Here is an 18,369-nt window from a genome sequence, read left to right as displayed (position 1 = left end):
AGGGAACTGAGTTACGTTAACATCGAGAGCGGCGTTTTGTTTTTGTTTTTATAAAAGTCGTTTCAATTGACGAATGGGGGGGTAGGTGCGGGGAGCCGTCTCTCCCACCGCAGGGCTTTAAAGCAAGCAGAATCACGCTGGATGGTTTCAGCAGGTGGCCAGCCGGACACATCCCGGCCTCCTCCCAGCCTGCCACGGCAGTGACCATCGCTTCCACGGTGGCCGGAAGGGAAGCATCCCCCACGCTGTAAACTCGTATCAATGGGATTCCCCTCGTGGGAAATGTCCCCTCCCGCAGACGGTATCCCAGAGGGCCTGACGCGTCGCCGCAAGCTCGGGCTGCTGGAGGGGAGGACGCACGAGTCGAAAGTTTCACCCAGACGCGGGACCCGCATCGAGATCCCCGGGCGTCCTCCGCGAAAGCGCCGCCACCCACCCCAGACCGCCGCGGAGGGGCGGGGAAGATGCCGCGGGGGGCGGGCTCGGCGCGCGGGGAGGGGAAGGGGTTCTCGCGCGATTGGGCGAGGTTTCCGGTGTTGTGACTGAAACCCGTCAATATGGCGGCGGTCGGCCGCGGCCGCTCTCTGAAGAACCTCCGAATACGAGGTAAGCCCGCCGCAGCCCTCATCCCCGACGCCCGGCGCCCGCCACCCCGGCCCCTGCCTCCCCCTGGTCCCTCACTGAGAGGGCACGCTGGGGCGCTGGCCGGAGCCGGGGTCGCCGCCGCCGGCCTGCCCGCGGGTCCTAACTGGAGCTGTGTCTGTTTCGCACAGGGCGGAATGACAGCGGCGAGGAGAACGTCCCGTTGGATCTGACCCGAGGTAACGCGGGCGCGGGCCCGGGCGGGGGCGCGGAGCTGGGGAGGGGCCGGGCGGACCGGCGGGGGCGCGGGAGCCGGAGCCCAGCCCGAGTCCGGGGCCGCCTCCCGGACCCATCCCCCTTCCCGGGGGCGCTGCGTCCCTCGCCCCGAGCGCCTCTCCGGCCGCGCTCTGGGCTCCGCGGGGCTCCGGCCCCGAGGACGCGTGTTACCCCGGCCCCGGAGCGGGTGCAGCCGAGTCCTGGGGCGGCCGCAAGGAGGTGGACGCTGTGACTCAGGTTGCGGGAGGATGTCTGAGCAGGAACGACCACATCCTGCCGCTCGCAGCCCCCGCCGGGTCCTCGCCGCCCGCCCGTCCGTGTCCCGCGTGCCCACCGCCCTGCGGGCCGGCGGCGGCGGGGACTCGGCCCCGAATCCGCGAGCGCCCGCGCCGCCCGGGGCTGATCCCGGCGCGCTGCCCGCCTCCCGAGCCCGCCCCCTCGCGCCGCAGGTTCATTGTTTACCTTCCGCGGCGGCCGTGGGTTTGTTTACACCTCGGCGCTGCGCGTGCGGCTCGTGGTGGGAAGGACGGAACTCGGTTCGTGGCCGCGTCTCTCTGCTCCGTCACGGTCCAGGGTTTTATCCGATTTGGTCTCGCTGAAGATTCGGTGGCTGTGTCCACGGGTGTTTCCTCTTCCACGGTCCACGAGGTCTGGGCCGCTCGGAACGAAGACGTCTTATTTCACACTGGCCGTAGCTTACGTGCAGTGTAGTCTGCACGTTTGGCCATGCAGAATCGGTTTCTTTTTTGAGATCTGAAAAACACTTTGGGAAGTTAAAAAAAAGTCCATGTAAGCATACTATATGAAATTAAATCGTAACCTCTGCTGTACTTGACATACTACGTATTATCTACAGTATTAGATACAGGCTCATTGTTGAGGCTTATCTCTGTGAAGCAGAGTGAGTTCTCTCGTTTGTTTTGTTTTGTGTATCATACTGTAAGACGACTGTTTTAGAAACTAAGAGGCTAGTTTTCATTTAGCTACCAAAGTACATTTTTTAAACAGTATTTCATTCTGGAAGTTCAGGGACTTAGTTTTGGGTGAGTGAAGGTCCTTTTACAGGTAGAAGAATTTATAAAATGTAATACAAAAGTGCTTCAATTATAGAAATGACTAGTTAGATCACTAAACTGGAACATTTTTTTCAGGAGATAGGGTTGGACATTAGTCTGAAAAGATGTAAGGCTTTTGACTTGTGTGATAGTTTAGAAACTTGGTTTTATGTGACACATGAAAAGTGGATATAAAATATATGTGGGAAAAGATTTTCTAGTAAACTTCCTAACAAAATAAGCAAAATTCCCACAGGGCTCAAAATTAGCATTTAAATTTTGTAACATATGTAGTTTATACTGATTTAATTTATATACACGACTATATGTTTTAGATAGAGGTGAAAAGAGCATTTATTAGATTTTGAGTCTAGTTTGTGCATTAAAAACCGGCTTGTATGTGGTGCTAGAAAGAAGTTACAATTATGCTTTAATTGAAGTTGCTGAGGTCCTGTGTATAGTGGTTTCTCTGGTTGGCATTTAAATTTTGTATTGTGAAAGAACTATGCACAATACAAATTTGATTTGATACCCTTGATTTACTTCAGTTTTACTCTGATACACAACTGTATACATTCACTGTTTAAAATACTATATTCCATGAACATTTAGTAAACACCTATATGTCCATAGGGTTTTCCAGATAATAAAGAAGTGCTGTTTATGCTAGCTTTAACGAAACATACTTCAGTTTGTAAGGAAGTATGTACAGAGCCAATTGAAACTGCAAAAGCTATAGACAGCTAAGAGTGAAAGGTAATATGAGAACCTGATTCCTGAATCCTAAGGAAGTTGAGAATTAAAGTAATCTGAGTTAGATTCATTATATAGTGACACTATTGTTTAAAAAATTGCTATTCTGACAGACATTTCATTGTTAAAAGAAGGTTAGTTAAAAGAACTAACATAAGAAAGTTCACGAGGAATTAAACTTGAGTAGGTATTTAGAAAACTGTAGGGCACTGTGGGTTTCAGCGGGTGGGCAGCTGTTTGTGGATTGGATTACATACAGTGTTTTAGATAGAGGTTAGGTACCGTATATATTTAATGGTAAAACAATATTAGCTCTTACTCTAATTTTTTATGTAACTTTTGAGAAAGTCATTGTGTAGACAGCTAACAAAATTCATTATAAAATAAAGGTTATGGTCATTTTAATTCCTTTAGAAAAAAGAGAGTAGACTGTAAAGTCAGTTCTGAATTGTAATCTCAGCTGTGATACTTAATAGGTGATTTGGGGCAAGTTATTTGCTTTAACTCCTGGTTTCTTCATCTCATAAAAAAAAGGGAGATAACTTCAAAGGGTTATTAGAATGTGAGAAGTAAAAGGCTAGTGCTTAATTAAATATTTTGTGAGTAATGTAAGTAAATGCTAGTTGCCTTCCTACACCATAAAATCAAAATTATACCACATTGAAAATATTTTAAATGATCGTTTTGACTATTATAAACTTACTAGTAAGGAATTGTGATTTTGAAGTTTTCATTTTTTTTATTTTTTATTTTTTTATTTTATTTTTTTCATTTTTCTGAAGCTGGAAACAGGGAGAGACAGTCAGACAGACTCCCGCATGCGCCCGACCGGGATCCACCCGGCACGCCCACCAGGGGCGACGCTCTGCCCACCAGAGGGTGATTCTCTGCCCATCCTGGGCGTCGCCATGTTGCGACCAGAGCCACTCTAGCGCCTGGGGCAGAGGCCACAGAGCCATCCCCAGCGCCCGGGCCATCTTTGCTCCAATGGAGCCTTGGCTGCGGGAGGGGAAGAGAGAGACAGAGAGGGAAAGCGCGGCGGAGGGGTGGAGAAGCAAATGGGCGCTTCTCCTGTGTGCCCTGGCCGGGAATCGAACCCGGGTCCTCCGCACGCTAGGCCGACGCTCTACCGCTGAGCCAACCGGCCAGGGCCTAAGTTTTCATATTTTTGAGACATATTAAATTGGATTTAATCTGTCTGAAATAGAGTTCTTGAATACAACTGTAAAAAAGTAATGTGAAATTACCAATAAATTAGATCTAAGCAAAGAGCAATCTATTAATGAACTTAAGGTAAAATGTGGTATTTTACTTTACAGAACCTTAGAATTTTTCTTCCTGATTCCAGAAAATTTCCTAATAATAATTTGTTTAGCTTTGCAAGCTTTTAGAGGCCTAGGAGAGTTTTAAGATTCTTTGGTTTTAGTACTGGTATTAATGCTAATGTTAAAAATTGTTGATGGATTAATTTTGATATAGTTTAGGAACTTCATTGTAGTAGATCTTACAGTCAGCTTATTTGTAATTGTTGCTTTCAGTTTTGTCTGGACAACTACACTAATTTGTGAAAGTCCCTGATATTTGCTATTGATATCATTAAGTAATCTCAGTTTTGCATGCCAAAATCTGTGTATTTTGAAACTTAAAGATTCTTTCACCTACGTCTACTGCAAGGATAGTCAATTTTTTATCAGTCCAGTTGTGCATTTTTTCCTGGTACTGAATAACTTGAAAAGACAGTATTTTTCCTGTGTAAGCCCTTCCTAGTATAATTTAATTACTGTGTTCACAGTGAATTCTGAGAACACGTTCACACTTATATTCAAGTTTAATTACTAGAATATGATTTACTTACAAGTATTAAGTTAGGTATTTTTTGATTATCCAACCCTTTACTTTCTGTTTAAGAATAAAAAAATTGACTGTCATAGTTGATATTTAATACTTGGAAAAGTAGGAAGGTTTTTTTTATTTTATTTTTATTTTTATTTTTCTGAGGCAAGAAGTGGGGAGCCAGAGAGACAGACTCCTGAATGTGCCCGACCACGATCCACTTGGCAAGCCCACTAGGGGGCAATGCTCTGCCCATCTGGGGTGTTGCTCCATTGCAACTGGAGCCATTCTAGCACCTGAGGTGGAGGTCACGGATCCATTCTCTTCTCCTGTGTGCCCTGGCTAGGAATCGAACCCAGGACCTCCACACACTGGGCCGATGTTCTTACCACTGAGCCAACCAGCCAGGGCCAGAAGGTTTTTTGAAGAATAATTTAAACACTAACTTTGTGTTTTTTGATTTCTTCTAGTGAGATTACTCATGTTGTTTAATTGCTCACTTTAGACAAAACAAACACTGACTGAATGCCTGTTGTATACTATATGCTGAATTACTTTCCAGAGGAATAAAGCTGAGGCTGAGGAAGATGTTACTCCCTTTTTAGGAGTTTACTGGAACAGACATAGTGTTTATAATATGGAACAATAAATTAAGTAATCATACTGTTTCAGGAACAAAAGTAGCCTGGGGGAGAGAATGATTAACTTATCTGCTGGGTAGAGGATCAGAGAAAGCTTCACAGAGGGGTTGATTGCTCTCAGAGGAACAGTCTAGGACAAAGGGGAAAGAAATGTGGGCTCTCAGGAAAATTTGCCACACCTTTGGGAAGGTAAAGTCTAAAGTCAGTATAAGAGGAGCTGCCTAGAAGGCCACTTATGTAATCTAGGAAGATAATGGGAGAGTCGGACAGGGTGCTGGAGACAAAATCCACATATGTTGCAATGGAGGAATCACCTAATTTGTGCTTCAGCTTCTAGGCTGACTTTTGAATCCTGCTATCTGTGCAGAGAATTTTTATTTTTGTATTAGGAAGGTAGAAGCAGTTTAATATGCATTCTCTTGTCTTCCCTTTGTATCTCACCCATACTTACTTTCTGTTTCTCTGAGTCAGAGACTAGAGAATCTCTGTTCCTTTCCAAGGCTGACCTGGAAAGGAATTTTGTGCTCCTAATATTGCCTTTAATACTCTCTGTAGCACTGAGATCTCTTGCTTCTTTACTTCTTCCTTCCTCTTGGCTCAGTTTCCTCATGTTCAGCAACATTTGTTGGTGAACTACAGATCATATGGATCAGGTACTGTACTGGGCGTGGGATGATGATGAGAGGTATGGAAAAATAAAGATTACAAAACAGTTGTTTTCTGTACTTTACAGACAGAATTGTTTGTCCTCACTCCACAGCTTTCTTCCTTAATCACTGTAGTCTTGCAAGCACAGCTGTCCCCCTCCACTGAGAATAGTGTCTTCAAGGATGATAGTAACCTCATGCAAAATTCATTGGCATTTTTAAGTTCCCTATCCTGTTAGTAGTACTGTATTTAAACATGTTTTCTCATTTCATTTTCAACAGCTCTTTGAGGTACTCTTATTATCCCTATTTTACAGTTGAGGAGACTAATTTATCATGCACTGTAGCCACTGGACTATTGTTATTCTTTCAACTCTTTGCTCACTTGACTTCTGTGAAGTATTCTGGTTCTTTTCCTACCTCTTATGCTGCTGCTTCTCTTTACTGTCTGATCTTTGCAGCTATTTAAGCAAGTGAGCCCTAAAGTTTTGTTCTTGGTCTTTTCCTCTCTACTATTGGTGCTACTATTTCCCTGAGCAGCCTTTTCACTGATGGCTTCAAAAATCTGTATAATGAGAATGTTAGGATAACTTGATTTTTATTTAGACTTTTGCTTCTGAGCTTGCACAACATGTTAGCATCTGTGTCTCATAATTATCTCAAAGTTGTGATGTGTAAAGCATTGCACTCCATAGCATCCCTACTTTTCACTTTCTAGGTACAGCGACCAAACGCTGTTGTTCAGGGTAGAGGCTGACTGCTCAGCCTCTTTGTTCAGTTGCTAAATTCCCCCAGTTTGCTTCTGAACTCTCTACTGAATCCAGTCTCTCCTTCTGTTCTCCTGTCATTTGTCTAGTTCACATCCTCATTATCTCATTTGGATGATGGTAAAATTTTTTCTCTCACTTGTTTTTTTATTCCTCTGCTGTACAATTGCCAGGATTATTTCCCTGAATCAAGATCTGATTCCCTTAAATTACAACACAAAACACACACACAAAGTCACACTCACATTTTACAGGCCCTTTTTTACTCATCTGAATTAAGAGTCCAAATTTCTTAGCTTGGCATTGAAAGCCTTTTATGATTATTTCAAAATTTTCTTCTGTACTATCATAACTATACTGCTCTCAATCTGTCTGCCTCTCTGCATAGCTCACTTATGTAATACACTCTCTCACTGCTGTATATACAGTGCTTCCCAAAGGGGCTAGGGAGAGTTTGTTAGTCTGGAGTACCAACATTCCCTTCCCTCATCTTTCCCCTTGAAGATTGTGTTAGCCTCCTGGTTGAGAATCATTGTTTTAGTCAAAGATGACTTTGTTATTCCTTGCACAGTGGGTGCAGTTTCTATTTACTTGATCTTGCATAGGTTGCTTCCTCTGCCTAGAATTCCATTTGCAACATTATTTTATTTTATTACTTTTTTACAGGGACAGAAAGAGAGAGTCAGAGACAGGGATAGATAGGGACAGACAGACAGACAGGAACGGAAAGAGATGAGAAGCATCAATCATTAGTTTCTCGTTGCGACACCTTAGTTGTTCATTGATTACTTTCTCATATGTGCCTTGACCACGGGCCTTCAGCAGACCGAGTGACCCCTTGCTCGAGCCAGCGACCTTGGGTCCAAGCTGGTGAACTTTTTGCTCAAGCCAGATGACCCCACGCTCAAGCTGGCGACCTCGGTGTCTCAAATCTGGGTCCTTCACATCCCAGTCCGACGTTCTGTCCACTGCACCACCGCCTGGTCAGGCCCATTTGCAACATTATTGAACTCATATTGTAAGGTCGAGGTCACATGACACTTGTGGAAATCCTTCTTGATCATCCCAGTGGGAATTCCTTGCCTCCTCCTTTATTCTTCCACATCTCTTGTTTATTCCTTTCTGAATATCACTTACCATTTTCAGTTTTGTCTACTTTTTCCTTCCCTGGATCTCCAACATCTTCCCCAGCATATATCACATAATAGTAACTAAATCATTTATTAAATGAGAATGGAGAGATTGGAAAAAGAAGTAGTAATGTATTATGGAGATTAGATTTAAAAGGACATTAGGTGTAAAAGGACATTTTTAGTTTGCATTCTGAGAGACAGTGAAATTGATGGTTCTGTGAAATGGAGAAATCATTTGGGAAGGGTGATAGTGAGTCACTTGCTCTGAATTCAAGGCAATTGACTGTCAGAAATGTCTAAGACAGGGGTCTCAAACTTGTGGCCCGCCGAACAATTTTGTGCGGCCCGCAGACTAATCCACGAAGTTCAAAATATTTTGGATAAAATTAAGTAAGCCTAGGGGCCTACTTGTATTTTTCATTTCTCTAGCATCCTAGCTAGATATTAGCTTAGTTAACAGCAGTTGTGATGCGAACTACAGTTTCTGGTCGTTTTGTGACACTGAGTAAACTGCATGTACGATTGTGCTTGTTGTACTGATTTTTTTTTTTTTCAACTGCAGTGAGAAAAGTGTTGCGTAACAGTTGCCTTTTGTAGACCTAGTGCGGCCCGCCGAACGGCTGTGATCTTGCTCTGCGGCCCACATGCTGAGTTGAGTTTGAGACCCCTGGTCTAAGAGGTAGCAAATACTGAAAGAAGTTTTAGTAGTTATTCTGAACTTGTGATGATTGTTTCCTGCGTAGGGCTTTGAGAGAGGGAGAAAGAGTAAAGATTTGTGTGTTAAGAGGAAAAACTGATGAAAGTCTATGTCATAGTGGAGGAATCAACACGAGGAAAGGGGTCAAAAGAAGAGAAGAAAATTAGCAGGATACGATCTCTGTAGCCAAGTGGAGAGTGTAGGTTGACGGGACTGGGAGACTAGCATTGCAGTGGGGTCAGGAGAACTGAGTTAGGCTCTTTCTTAATCTGAGGATGATTTTGGGTTGTTTATTTAACCTCTCTAGGTATCAGTTTCCTAATCTCCAAAATACTGCTTTACATTTGTAGCACTTTCACTTTCTGTCTTTGTGATTCTCAGATATCACCATGTTTCTAGGGTATTAAGAGGTTAAAGAGAAAACATTTATAGGTTTGTTAAGTCACTGTGAGAGGTATTCCCATAAACAGTAATGAATACTTGTAGGAGTGTTGCTATTTCATGGCACTTTAAGTGTAAATTATAGTCAACTCTCAATTTCCTTTTGAGTGATCATCTGCAGTGACTTGCTGCCTCCTCCCCCTCCCAGGTCTCAGGCTACTGAAAATAGGGCTGTGAAAAGCACAGTGGGGTGAGTGAATGGTTTGCATGCCCCTGTACTTGTGCTGCTATCACCAAGCTAAATACAGTCCACTCTCAGTTACCTGCACTTAGGTGAATCATGGTGGAAGAGTGCTAGATGTGTAATCAGATAGTATGGCTTATCTGTGCCTTGCGAGGATTTTATCTTCTTTCCTCCCCTACAATAAATTGAAGCATCTTTTATATGAAATATTATAATCAATTTTTATTTTCTAAGCAAATACTATTAAATAGTGGAAGTAAACAGACTAAAATATTAAGTAATCTACATTTGAATAATTGAGAGTTGACTGCTTTTTGAATAATCTATTGTTTTGTATTATCTGTGTTTTCTTGTTAGGGTTGGCCAGTTTCAAGCTGAGTAGCTACTTTAAAATAATATCTCTATGATGAATGTACTTATAAAATTATACAGATGCCAAACTAAGTTGAAAATAATTATGTAAAACTAGCTAAATATAACATTCATATGTTCAGAGTCATAGGGTTGAAAGAGATCCTAAAACCTAAGTACGTTCTTTTTTAAAAAAAATTTATTTGCTGATTTAAGACAGAGAGGAAGTGGGAGGGGAGCAGAGACAGACAGAATTCTTAAAATTCTTTTTACAAAGTCATATAGCTAGACAGATTGCATAAACTGAACAATATACCTGGTAATGATAACTTTTATGTAAAATATAATAAAACTGAGGATATGCTGAAGCTTCAAACATCTTGTTTAAGGAGTCAATTGAGTGTAGTAAGATACGTAGAAGGGAGTTTTAACCTTCATTACTTGAATTTGAAAGAATCTGGCTCCTTCAGTTACTTTACTATTTTTTTACCACAATATGTTGAAAAATTTGGATTTGTAGTAGTTTGTTAATGTCACTCAATACACTTTCATGAATATATTATATAATTAGGTTAATAATTATCTTTGTAAATCAAGGAGGCATTAGCTTTAAGGAGTTTATATTATAATTGGTATATACCTGTATCAGGTATAGTTTAAGATAATAGTATTTGAAGCAGCTGCCAGTTTATCTTTATAAAGGAATCAAAAACTGGAGGAATTCAGGCAAAAGTGGGAGATAGGTAAGGAATGACCTCAGAGGGAAGACCGCATCGAACCGTTGACACCTGTAAATCCTCTGCGTGAAAGGGTATTGCATTTGACTAGGTAGAGCCCTGGAGCAGTGTTTTAAAAATCATAGCTTATTTTTGTGAACTAACAGTTCTAGCATATTATTCAGTATTTGAAGAAAATGTTGAGAAAAAGTTGGTATTGAGTTCTGCTTGTAAATCTTCTAACAACTGAAAACTGATATTTCAAACTAGGGTCCTTCTGTCCAGTGCTGGACTGAGATTTTAGGCATATATTGTGAAGTAGTAATTGTGTGCTTTTGATTATGAGTATGTAAATGCTTGGCTGCATTCCAAACCCAAGCATAAATGATTCTTTTCTCCCATTGTTTTACGGCATATGTGTCTCCTCTCATCTTCATTAATATGCGTACTGCATGTCCAAATGGCTCTGTAAATTTACTGTCAAACTTCTTTCTAGGTGTATATACAGTTTGGAAATAGACTGTAAATGGGAAGGCTACTGTTTTTGTTATTTTTACACAAAAATGATCATATTTTCTGATCTCGGAATTCAAACATGACCTGACAGTGAAATAGGATATTTGAATTTAAGATTATCCTGAGGCCCTGGCCTTTTGGCTCAGTGGTAGAGTATCGGCCTGGTGTGTGGAAGTCCCAGGTTCGATTCCCGGCCACAGGAGAAGCGCCCATTTGCTTCTCTTCCTTTTCCCCTCTCCTTTCTCTCTTTCTCTCTTTCTCTCTCTTCCTCTCCTGCAGCCAAGGCTCCATTGGATCAAAGTTGGCCCCGGGCGCTGAGAATGGCTCCATGGCCTCGCCTCAGGTGCTTCTATGGCTCCAGCCACAATGGAGCAACACTCCAGATGGGCAGAGCATTGCCCTCTGGTGGGCATGCTGGGTGGATCCTGGTCAGGTGCATGCAGGAGTCTCTCTGCCTCCCGGCTTCTCACCTCAGAAAAATACAAAAAAAAAAAAAAAAAAGATTATCCTGAAAAATCATGGAATATTTTGTTGTTTCATTGCCAACTCTAGACAATCCTACTCAACCCTCTAGTTACTTGGGTAAAGGATAAACAGTGTTTGAGGAAGTTATTACTCTATCAAGATTGCATTGCCACTTGCAGGCATTTTAGTAATCTTATTCTTAATCCATTGTAATTTCATGTATTTCTTAAAATGGATTGAGTGAAGAGACACAGACTGTAGACAGATTGCCAAGTGACTTACTTTTAGTGACTAAGAGGGAACAGTTTGCCAGATAAAAGTATATTTAACTGTTTTTAGATAGTTTTATGCATTGAGAATCACATCTTAAAATGATATTGCTGATTACTTCCATGTTTAATGTTTATCCCTCATATACTAAAACTTTTAATTGCCATTTTCTTTTCTACTCATAATTCTGTATAATAAACTCCCTAACTGCCTGACCAGGCTGTGGCGCAGTGGATAGAGTGTTGGACTGGGATGCGGAGGAACCAGGTTTGAGACCCCGAGGTCACCAACTTGAGCGCGGGCTCATCTGGTTTGAGCAAAGCTCACCAGCTTGGACCCAAGGTCACTGGCTCGAGCAAGGGGTAACTCAGTCTGCTGTAGCCCCATGGTTAAGGCACATATGAGAAAGCAATCAATGGAACAACTAAGGTGTCGCAATGAAAAACTGATGATTGATGTTTCTCATCTCTTTGTTCCTGTCTATCTGTACCTATCTATCCCTCTCTCTCTCTCTGTCTCTCTCTGTCTCTGTAAAAAAACAAAAAAAACCTCCCTAACCTTCACCACACCACCGTTACCACCTGCCCTCTCCCCCAAGAAAAAAAAAAAGAACAAGAAAAACTGAGGGGAATAGAGTGGCAGAAAGAGTGAGAAGACTCCAGTGGTCAGAGGTAGGTAAGCTGAGAACTGTAACATTTAGCTATATGACAGTTTCTGTATGTGACCAGGTAGCAGGTGGAATGTTGTAGAACGTTTTGTTTAGCACATGTGTTGTAGATAAGTTTTTAATCATATCTGTCATATGTGATATTAATATACAGTCATGATAATGGGATATTTGAATGCAAATAACTCTTTCCTACTTCATTGATTTAAAATTACTTGTTTTATTTTTATTCAGGTTGTAACTTCTGTTATTTTTCAATGGCGTACTTAATTTGATACAAAGCAGGGAAAATTCATGTCGTAAGATTTCATGTGTCTTTTAAGACTAGTTTTTTAACATAAGATTTTATATTTAAATGAGTTAAATTTTAGGTTAGCATAGACTTAAAATGTTTAAATCACTTTATAGATATTAATAAGAACCATAAAATAGCCTTTTTCTCCTTTGTTAGAATTTGATGTGTGTTTACGTTTCAACATTATTTTGAATATAGATATATTTTAATTAGCAAAATGGAAGAAATATTAAAAGATGCTGGTTATTTTTCAAAAGGAAATAAGAAAAAATATTTGGATAAATTGTTGCAGTTGCCCTTTACTGTGTTATTGTTTCTTCTAATAGTTGTTTTGGTTTATTTTAAAAGTTTAGACTTCATTTTTGAGTCCTAGGGAAAAATTTCATTTACATCAATAATTATTTCTATGTTGTAAAAGTACCACAGAAAAAGTGTAATTATTTTTTTTTTTTTTTTTTTCATTTTTTTTTTTTTTTCTGAAGCTAGAAACAGGGAGAGACAGTCAGACAGACTCCCGCATGCGCCCGACCGGGATCCACCCGGCACGCCCACCAGGGGCGACGCTCTGTCCACCAGGGGGCGATGCTCTGCCCATCCTGGGCGTCGCCATGTTGCGACCCTCCTGGCTGTCGCCATGTTGCGACCAGAGCCACTCTAGCGTCTGGGGCAGAGGCCACAGAGCCATCCCCAGCGCCCGGGCCATCTTTGCTCCAATGGAGCCTTGGCTGCGGGAGGGGAAGAGAGAGACAGAGAGGAAGGCGCGGCGGAGGGGTGGAGAAGCAAATGGGCGCTTCTCCTATGTGCCCTGGCCGGGAATCGAACCTGGGTCCTCCGCACGCTAGGCCGACGCTCTACCGCTGAGCCAACCGGCCAGGGCGTAATTATTTTTAAAACAAGTAATTATATTGCCACTAAATCTTCACATGGGGTACCTGCATATGAGTGTATTGGGAGAGATATGTGTTTAAGTAAATAATTATGTCTATTTTTAAGCATATTTGGAAGCTATTTTAGGAATTATTTTATTAGCACTCTCATTCATTACAGGAGTGTTTGCTATAATATCTGACAGGTATTATTCATTCTCACTCAGCCATTTCATTGATAAGTAGCTTATTTAAAGTGGTTTATAACTTTGTTGAGTAGCTATCTTTGTTAATAAAGTTCTCTTATCAAATTAAAAATTTAATAAAAGAATATTGTTTTCAGTAATTGGTTCTAGTTCTTTCCTTTATTCTTTAGGCATTTACAAATTAAAAGAAGTAGGTGTAATCATGTACACTTGCATAGGCGTGAGAGACTCTTTTCCCCTAGTTCCATAGGCCAATCACCAAGTATTTAACCCTACTGTGTTCAGTATTGTGCTGCTTGCTAGGTGTTTAAGACATGTTCTTTGATTACAAAAAATAGCAGCAGCAGCTACCGCATTTTGAACTTTATTTTATGTTGGGGACTGTACTAAAAACATTACTTAAATTCCCTAATTTAACCTTCCTGCATACCTAGGAAATACATGTTAATGTCCCTTTGAAGAAAGTGGGGCCCAGAGGCTGCCTGACTAGCGCAAGGTCATTTGGCTATAAGAGAGAGAGGTAGGATTCAGATCCTATTCATTTTTTTTTATTCTAAAACTCAGTACTTAACCCTTTACTTAAAAAGAAGTAAGATAGGCCTGACCTGTGGTGGCGCAGTGGATAAAGCATCGACCTGGAAATGCTGCGGTCGCCGGTTCGAAACCCTGGGCTTGCCTGGTCAAGGTACATATGGGAGTTGATGCTTCCAGCTCCTCCCCCCTTCTCTCTCTCTGTCTCTTCTCTCTCTCTCTCTCTCTCTCCCTCTCCTCTAAAATGAATAAATAAAAAAAAAATTTTAAAAAAATAAGATAATCCACGTTGCTGGAATAATTAGTAATTAAATGACTAATATATATTATAGGATTGTTGTTCCTAGAAATATGAATAGTACGATTATATAAACATAAGTGATAAGGTATAAAATATGACTAATATGGACAAAATAACATTTTTGCTAAGATGCTAATTAACTAATCCACAGGCTTACTTAATTTTATCCAAAATATTTTGAACTTCATGGATTAGTCTGCGGGCCGCACAAAATTGTTCGGCGGGCCGCGAGTTTGAGACCCCTGATCTATATGGAAAAAAAAGATATTTGGGGTGGGGGGCTGCCGTTAATATATATGCCGTGTAGTGAATAAAATTGGTGCTGATACATACTTTGAATTTTTATTGTCATCTTTTGAAGTGCTTGTTTTTGCATCCTGGCTGTTTTCTAGATAGGAAATTGTCTCATAGCATACATAGTTCAAGGTAGGTAAGGCATGACATAATAGAGTTGGTCTGTTCCTAGAAATATGAATAGTATGATTATCTAAACATAGGTGATAAGGTATAAAATATGACTAATATGGACAAAATAACATTTTTGCTAAGATGCTAATTGCATGACACAGAGGCAGTCTAGCACTGGAGCTAAGAATATAGGCTTTGGAGCCAGACAGATCTGGATGTGAATCTTTATTTTTTAGATTTTATTTATTGATTTTTGGAGATGAGGTGAGAGAGAGAGAGAAAGAGAGGGAGGGTGAGAAAGGGGGGAGAAGCAGAAAGCGTGTACTCATAGTAGTTACTTCCTATATGTGCCTTGACCATGCAAGCCCAGGGTTTCGAACTGGCAACCTCAGTGATCCATGTTGACGCTTTATCCACTGCACCACCACAGGGTGGGCTGGATTTGAATCTTGACACTGTCTCTTGGAAGTTTTTGACTTCAGACAAGTTGCCTTTTCTGATCATGTTTTCTAATCTCTATTGGAAATAACATTTGAAGAGTGAATAAAATGTTTGTAAAAGGTTTGTTACAGGTTTGGCTCATAGATAAAAATAAATAGATGTCAGGTGTTCTTTATGTGGTCACTTAAAGCAAAAGAGATGAGAGAAAGGTAAGTCTGAGCTGGAAAAAATAAAAGAAAGTGGGGCATTGTTTCAACTTTGAATGATTAGGATGTGGTTAAATCAAGGGGAAGAGGGCATGAGTGAAGGCTTGAAATATTTTACTGAGAGGAATAATGAGAATATAGAATTTTAATATTTGTATTGTATTTGTAAGGTAGCATAAGTTATTGAGGGCCTTAAAATTTTTGTGGAAGTGTTAGACCCATTTTTACATGTTAAAATACCTAATATAGTGAAAGAACTGTGAAAGTCATTTAAAAATACTTTTTTAATGGGCCTGACCTGTGGTGGCGCAGTGGATAAAGCGTCGACCTGAAATACTGAGGTCGCCGGTTCAAAACCCTGGGCTTGCCTGGTCAAGGCACATATGGGAGTTGATGCTTCCTGCTCCTCCCCCTGTTCTCTATCTCTCCCCCTCTCTCTCTCCCCACTCTCTCTCTAATAAAAATGAATAAATAAAATCTAAAGAAGTAAATAAATAAAAAAAAAATTAAAAAATTAAAAAAAAATAAAATAAAAAAAAATACTTTTTTAATTGAAAGAAAACATGGATCCTGAAATGTTCTATGAATTTCGACAAATTGAACACATAGGTAATCAGAATATTGCAATACCCAAGAAACTTCCATTCTGTCTGCTTCCGGGTACTATTTCCCCTCCACCAAGGACATTGCTGCTTTAACTTTTAACATAATAGATTAGTTTTGCCTGTTTTTGAACCTTATATAATGTACTCATACAGTCTGTACTCTTCTCTGACTTATATGCCCAATATGATGTTGTATCACCATGTTTTATAGAGTTATTCTTTCCTTTTGGGTGGGCAGTGGCTTTGTATGAGTGGATAGAGTTTGGAAAAATTACACAAATTCTAACTTTCATTAAAAAATTTTAAATCAGTGCAGTGGATAGAGCATTGGACTGGGGAGCATAAGACCCAGGTTCAAAACCCCAAGGTCACCACCGGCTTGAGTGTGAGTTCATCTGGCTTGAGTGCGGGTTCACTGGCTTGAGCATGGGATCATAGACATGCCCCCATGGTTGGTGGCTTGAGCCCAAGGTCGCTGGCTTAAGCAAAGGGTCACTCACTCTGTATTAGCCCCCCCCCCCATCAAGGCACATATGAGAAAGCAGTCAATAAACAACTTGGGTGCGGCAACAAAGAATTGATGCCTCTCATCTCTCTCCCTGTCTGTCTGTCCCTATCTCTGTCTCTCTCTCCCCCCCAAAAAAATTTTTAAAATCATTTTCTGAATATCTCTTATTTTATGCCTCTTGAGCCTAACTTTTTAATTTAATAGGTTTTAGCCAGTTAACATACCTAGATAGATGAATTTTCCCCCTTTAAAAAAAAATAAACAACTGTTTAAGGAAAAGGAAGCATGAATCATCAGCTCACCATAAAGAGTTTAAAGCTACAGGTTAGAAAGAAGGTTGGAAAAATTAGAAATCAAATACGATGAAGGTTTTGTTGACCTAATTTAATTGGTGGCATAGTTACCAAAAATATCAATATGTGTTAATAGGTTGGAATTAAAACATGTAGTTTTAAATGTACATCGAAGTTGAAAAGTTATTTGAGTACAAAATAGAGATGCTTCTCCTTGAAAGAACATACGTTGTTTAAATGCCTAATTATTCTTCTTAAGAGGTCAAAAATAAGACATGCTATAGAAATGTACTGCATTTTTGTTTTGCTGTATATGGTAGTGTTTTATATCCCTTGGCTTGAAAGAAGATTTAATTGTTAAAGTTTTTTTAACTTTATTTTTCATTGATTTTTTAATTGGTTATGCTTTGAAAGAAAGATTCCACTGCCCGATCTCTTTGTGGTTGTTCCCCAAAATTAGGACTGAGTATTGCATAGGAAATTGATTCAGTACTTGAAAGCAACTTGGCCACATGTGCTTGGCATAGGTTAGTAGAGTAAAGAACAATTTACTTATTTCAGTATGCAGAGGCAAGGATGAATCTGAAAGTGAAACAGAAATACTCAACTACATTGAAGGTGAAGTTTTAGATGAAGTGCATTTTATAAATGTTGATTTAAAAATTTTAGTATTTATTCACTTCATTTTAAATACAAGGTGGGACAAAAGTATGTTTACAGTTGGGAGTACATGTAACAGTTTTTTCTTGTATTACTTATTTATTGTATTGTTTTCCATACAAACAACTATAAACCTACGTTTGCCCTACCCTGCATTTAAATTTTAAATTTTTGTGCATTTACTCTTTGGTGATATGGAAAGTAGTGAGTTTGGAATTCTTTGGAGGTGAGAACATAATCTTAGAAGATCTGTGCTGATTCTGAGTCTAGACTATTTAACTGAGCGGTTTTAAATTGATATAGATTATTAGCTACCAAGGGAATACTTGTTTATAGTGTTGCATTTTGAGTGATTGTTTATTTAATTCTATTAATTAGGAATGGAAGTGCAGTAAATCTCTATTTTTAACCACATTTTTCAAGACTACATTACTATTGCTCTTGGCACATTATTTTGTTTTCAACTAATTTAAATGATTTTTTCCTAGGATAGAACTGAAGTAGTGTGGTAAACTGTTGGCTGTCCACCTCAATCACAACTTGGTCTGAAAACTAGATTTTGATTATTTGAAACATTACAAAATGTAAAGGGTTTATCAAGTGAAGTGTTTTGGCAGACATTTTAAAAACATACTTTGAAGTAGATGTTGTTTTCTTCTGAGCAGTCCCCTTGGAAGGGAAAGTACTTACTTATTCCAGTGTGATGTCCTGTTCATAACATTGAAAAAGTTCTGCTTCAGATGAGTGCTAAAGCTTATAATTCAGTACTTTAAATTGCTGTTTGAATTGTCTTTTGGGCATGAATTGGAGTTCAGGAAATGGTCAAGAACAAATTGGGCTCAAATATAATGGGAATTTGTTAACTCATTTACTCATTAATTTGAAAAAAATTAGTTGAGCATCTGCTATATTCTCAGCAGTCTTTAAATACTAGAATGTGTGACAAGATAATTTTCTTTCTTTTGTGAGAGACAGACAGGAAGGGGGAGAGAGGAGAAACATGAACTCTAGTTGTGGCACCTGAGTTATTCACTGATTGCTCCTTGTAATGGGGG

At 40.1% G+C, this 18,369-nt stretch overlaps 1 protein-coding gene across 2 annotated transcripts in view; it reads left to right on the top strand.

Moving 5' to 3' along the window:
- The first annotated feature begins 548 nt into the window (after nucleotides 1-548).
- The window catches only part of RICTOR (RPTOR independent companion of MTOR complex 2), a 112,213-nt gene continuing 94,392 nt past the window's right edge, over nucleotides 549-18,369 (top strand). For both annotated transcript variants that reach the window (XM_066240078.1, XM_066240069.1), the window contains exons 1-2: nucleotides 549-606; nucleotides 774-821. In XM_066240078.1, the coding sequence (XP_066096175.1) occupies nucleotides 558-606; nucleotides 774-821 (97 nt within the window). In that variant the 5' untranslated portion in view covers nucleotides 549-557. The remainder of the gene's footprint in view (nucleotides 607-773; nucleotides 822-18,369) is intronic.

The sequence above is a fragment of the Saccopteryx bilineata genome, chromosome 1 (assembly GCF_036850765.1).
Source record: "Saccopteryx bilineata isolate mSacBil1 chromosome 1, mSacBil1_pri_phased_curated, whole genome shotgun sequence".
NCBI classification, from domain to species: domain Eukaryota; kingdom Metazoa; phylum Chordata; class Mammalia; order Chiroptera; family Emballonuridae; genus Saccopteryx; species Saccopteryx bilineata.
This window is presented reverse-complemented; position numbering and strand designations above follow the sequence as displayed.